We start from the raw sequence: 4,900 nt of genomic DNA on the forward strand, positions 1-4,900 counted from the left end.
ATACTTTTCTCATGGTAGTAAATAAGTCTCACAAGACCTGAGGGTTTTATAAATGGAAGTTCCCCTTCAGAATCTCTCTTTTGCCTGCTGCCATGTAAGATGTGACTTGCTCCTCCTCACCTTCCACCATGGTTTTGAGGCCTCCCCAGCCATGTAGAACTGTGAGTCAATTAAGCCTCTTTCCTTTATAAATTAATCAGTCTTGAGTATGTCTTTATTCGCAGCATGAGAGAAGACTAATACAGTGGTTTAAAGTCTACTTTATCCAATATTAGTACTCTACTTTCTTTTCATTAATGTTTACAGGATAGATCTCTTTGTTTTGTGCCTATATTGTTATATTTTAAGTGAGTTTCCTTTAGACAGCATATAGTTAGGTTATGTTTTTTAATCCACTGAGCTTCTACTCTGTTTTATAATTTGTGTATTTGGACCACTTACATTTAATGTAATTATTGATATGTTAGAGCTGGGGATCCAAGAAATAACACAGTAGTGAGTTCCCAGGGTTTTATTTTTGCTTCATATATACCAGACTTGGAGCTAAAGAAGTCAACAACTGAAAACACTACAGATTTTAAAAAGAAAGGTGGGAGTGAAGAAAAGAAAAAGGAAAAGAAAACAACGAGAGCAAAAAACTGCTCTCTCTCTAGTTAACAAGGAAAGGGCAAGCTCTTATTTTTGCTGGTTTTGTCCAACATCTGGCAGGTGAAGAAGGGAGATTTCTTTCTTATAACTACCAGGTGGCATTAGAAGTTGGAGTTCCACTAGTGGGAGTAAAGTTTAGGCCCCCACTCAGCCTCTGCTGATAACAAGGGGAAAGGGTTTATTCTTGCTGTGAGGTAGGGGTAAGGTTTCTGACTCCATATAGGACCTTCATTGATCTCTCCCTGGCTAAGAGGAGTAGAAATGCCTCATTATTATCCCCATGTGACTCCCAGCCATATCACTACTGCTGGGGGGTGATGAGAATCCTGACTCCCTCATATGTTTTCTCCTACAGCACCTCAATAAAGAGGGGTAAGAATAGCTCACTACTGCTGACTGGGACTGAAAGTCCAGGTTCCCCTTCCCATGGTCCCCACTAACACTGCTGGGGGACAGCTACACTGGTTACTGTCAAATATGATTAAAATTCTGGTTCCCGATCTCTTCTCTTCCCCTGAATCCGTCGCCATGAAGGTGGAGCTGTGCAGTTTTAGCGGGTACAAGATCTACCCCGGACACGGGAGGCGCTACGCCAGGACCGACGGGAAGGTTTTCCAGTTTCTTAATGCAAAATGCGAGTCGGCGTTCCTTTCCAAGAGGAATCCTCGGCAGATAAACTGGACTGTCCTCTACAGAAGGAAGCACAAAAAGGGTCAGTCGGAAGAAATTCAAAAGAAAAGAACCCGCCGAGCAGTCAAATTTCAGAGGGCCATTACCGGTGCATCTCTTGCTGATATAATGGCCAAGAGGAATCAGAAACCTGAAGTTAGAAAGGCTCAACGAGAACAAGCTATCAGGGCTGCTAAGGAAGCAAAAAAGGCTAATCAAGCATCTAAAAAGACTGCAATGGCTGCTGCTAAGGCACCTACAAAGGCAGGACCGAAGCAAAAGATTGTGAAGCCTGTGAAAGTTTCAGCTCCCCGAGTTGGTGGAAAACGCTAAACTGGCAGATTCGATTTTTAAATAAAGATTGGATTATAACTCAAAAAAAAAATTCTGGTTCCCTACTTGGCCTTTCTCACACCAATTTGGTGGTGATGGTGGAGGGGGTGGTAAATTGGAATGCCCCATTATAGCCAGGCAAGGATGAATATCTATGCTTACCAAGCAGCCATTGCTATCATGAGTGGGGATGAGGAAACATTTTTGTTTTTCTGTTTGTTTTCCTTTTTCTTTTTTCTATGATGCTAAGCTGAAGTACAGTGTTTATTTTCTAAAAGTTCTCTATCTTGTTAGGTTGCCTTTTCCTTGTCCTTTGATTAGAGAGTAGTTTTTGTTGTTTTTCTCTTTTCTCTTCTCTCTCTCTCTCTCTCTCTTTCTCTTTCTTTCTAAACTTCTCCTGTGGTGTTTTTAAGTTGTTGACTTCTTAACCACCAAGTTCGGTATTTATGAGGCAAAAAGAAAACCCAGGGAACTCACTACTCTGTTATTCCTTTGATCCTCAGTCCCAGGTGGTCTGCCTTCTTCCCTTCACCTTTCATAGTCTTCTTATGTTTGTTTTATGTATAACGTACATGGTTTTTAGTTGTACCTAGAAAAGAAACAAGAAAAATATATCTACTCCATCTTCTTAGAAACAGAAGTCTGAAAGCACTTAAGACTTTTTAGAATCTATAAAGTATAACATTTTAATATATTTTGTTTTAATTTTAGGAAAGAGTAAATGCATATTTTATTAGTATATTAATTCAATGTTACTTAAGATGACAAATCTGTCACAGATTTACCTAATCACTGATGAAATAACCACGGATCTTATTCAGAAATTTCTTGTTTACTTTGATTTGGAAATGACCCAATGATAAATTAACATCAGGTTCACTATAGAAATTGTCCAAAGGCTACAAAGTCTGCTGATTCAAGAATCTCTAGGGGTATCATGTTTTTTCCATTTCCCCAGTTTCTTAAAATTATACTAACATTCCAAACTTGGTCCAATATGATTTCATTTGGGAGGAGTATAACTGTAAAGATAAAAACTCCAGAGCTTTATATCTGGAGTTTCACGTTGTATTTGCTAACGTGTTTTACATTATCTTTCTTTTTCTTTTTTTTCCCCACATCCTAACTGCACTCGTGTAAAAGTGAAAACTCACTCAGCACTGCTTACATTAAGCCTCCAACTTGATGAGAGAGCAGGTTGCTTAAAAAAATAGAAGCTCGTTTGGGAAATGAGGAGTTAGTTAGCATTTTGCCTGTTGAGTCCTTCCTCCTGTTTAGCACATGGATCATCTTAAATGGGTTTGTGCCTGGGTGAGTGTGTGGACATTGGGCTAAGAGGAGCCCATGAAAAGCAAATTTTCCTCAAGTATGAAGGCTACCTGTGAATGTTTGTTCTTGGAAGGAGGCCTTTCTTTCTGCTAGGAGACCAGTGCTCAACTTTTGGCCTGTGGGAAGGACTACTTCCAAGGCTACACCCAGCCCTACTGAGATAGTTCCACTTCATCAGCAGTGAAACGATGATATACAACTATCTGCCCATTTTTACACCTATTTCCACTCACTTACTATAAAGAAACTACATTTAGTAATAAACTAGCTCGTTCTTAATCAGGGGAAAGAAGATATTTCAATAACTCCTTTACGAAAATAAATAGTAGTTCAAGGTAAGTTCAATCTTAGTAAGTTTTAGATGGGTCAGAGGATAAAATAGTTTGGGTATATATAGTGATTATATACATATAAAATAGTTTGAGGATATATGTACACACACACACACACACACACACACAAATATCCTTCAGTCTGCCATATCACAGATACTCAATATCATCCCATAAGCAACCTAACCATCTAAATATTTTTTAAGGGCACCTTCCTGAAAATAGATAACCACTGTCTGTGTTAATTTTCCTTCTTGCTCAATGCTTCAAATGTTTGTTTAAATTGCAGCCACTTTAGTATGCACAGCAGATTTTTCAAAACAGTGAGCTCTTACAGTTTTTTTTCCTATGTGCTCAGTATGCTTGTGGGAATCATTCATATTTAAATATTCCCCATTGAGAAATCAGCTCCTATGGAGGTAAACTTAAGGACATCATTTTGATTCCTTTACCTTCTGTGTTGCTCTGTGAAGAACTGCAGTAGGAAACAGAACAAAACACAATATTGGTATAGTTTATACAAGTTATTACTTTAAACTCCTTTGGCTTCTAACTAGAATGCCTTAGTTTCTAGTCATGTGACATCACCAGATATTACTTTTGAGTGAAGTTCATTTGCAAAAGTATCACAACGGAGGGAAGACAGGAAATGTGGATTTTGCCTTAGATATTTTAGTTCTGTACATATTTCAAAAAAGCTATACATGAAAGATATGCTATTAAAATAAGAATATGTGAGTAAGTAGGGATTGATCACTTTTGAAAAACTATAAAGGAAAAGAGAGGGGAGGGAAAAGACTAATCAAAAACAACTCTTCCCTTTTCCCCAAACTACCTTTCTAAGAAGAAACCATTATGCCAGAGTAATTAGTCAGTGGTGTGAGAATTCAATGACTCTCTCTCTCTCTTTTTTTTTTTTTTTTTTTTTTTTTTTGAGGCAGAGTCTCACTCTGTCGCCCAGGCTGGAGTGCAGTGGTGTGATCTTGGCTCACTGCAACCTCCACCTCCCTGGTTCAAGCGATTCTTCTGCTTCAGCCTCCCGAGTAGCTGGGACTACAGTCGCATGCCTAAGAGTGATGATCTGTGCGTGAGGAACTCAGCATGAGTATAAACATCACCCTCTAGCAGTTTTTACTCAGGTTTTATTTAATGCACTCTTTCAACTTTGTAGCTATCACTTTAGTCAGGCCCTTAGATTCTCTGTTATGTGAGTATTTATATTCCTGGACTGTAACTCAAATAGAGAAACTGATATCTGTTCTTGTCAGTGGATATTTTAGAAAATAAACACATGACCCATCGTGGTGATTATTATTACAGTATATAACTAATTGAATTTTTGTTGATCATTTTTCTTGATACAAATTATAAAATGTTAACATCCACTTAACAAAACATTTCTTCACTCCTGGGAGGGAAAATAGAAATGTGTTCTCCTTGCACAGAAAGATGACAGAGTCCATTGACCACTGGAAGTTCAAATTCACACCTAGTTCCAGTGTCTCGCCAGGAAAAGGCAGGTGGAGATGAAAGGCTTAAATGAAACAAACAAACAAAAAGCCAGCCTGTTATGTGGCACATTGAAGCCA

The 4,900-nt window shown here is 38.4% G+C and overlaps 1 protein-coding gene across 1 annotated transcript; it reads left to right on the top strand.

Moving 5' to 3' along the window:
* Window positions 1-1,142: 1,142 nt before the first annotated feature.
* On the top strand, window positions 1,143-1,696 carry LOC126953612 (60S ribosomal protein L24-like). Its single transcript, XM_050789107.1, has one exon. It carries the CDS (start codon window positions 1,177-1,179, stop codon window positions 1,648-1,650), a length of 474 nt encoding a protein of 157 aa, XP_050645064.1. The 5' UTR covers window positions 1,143-1,176; the 3' UTR covers window positions 1,651-1,696.
* Window positions 1,697-4,900: the final 3,204 nt, after the last annotated feature.

The sequence above is a fragment of the Macaca thibetana genome, chromosome 4 (assembly GCF_024542745.1).
Source record: "Macaca thibetana thibetana isolate TM-01 chromosome 4, ASM2454274v1, whole genome shotgun sequence".
Lineage (NCBI taxonomy): Eukaryota > Metazoa > Chordata > Mammalia > Primates > Cercopithecidae > Macaca > Macaca thibetana.

Excerpts from the sequence above, each read along its gene's own strand:
- LOC126953612 (XM_050789107.1), top strand. The coding sequence starts at position 1,177 with ATGAAGGTGGAGCTGTGCAGTTTTAGCGGGTACAAGATCTACCCCGGA.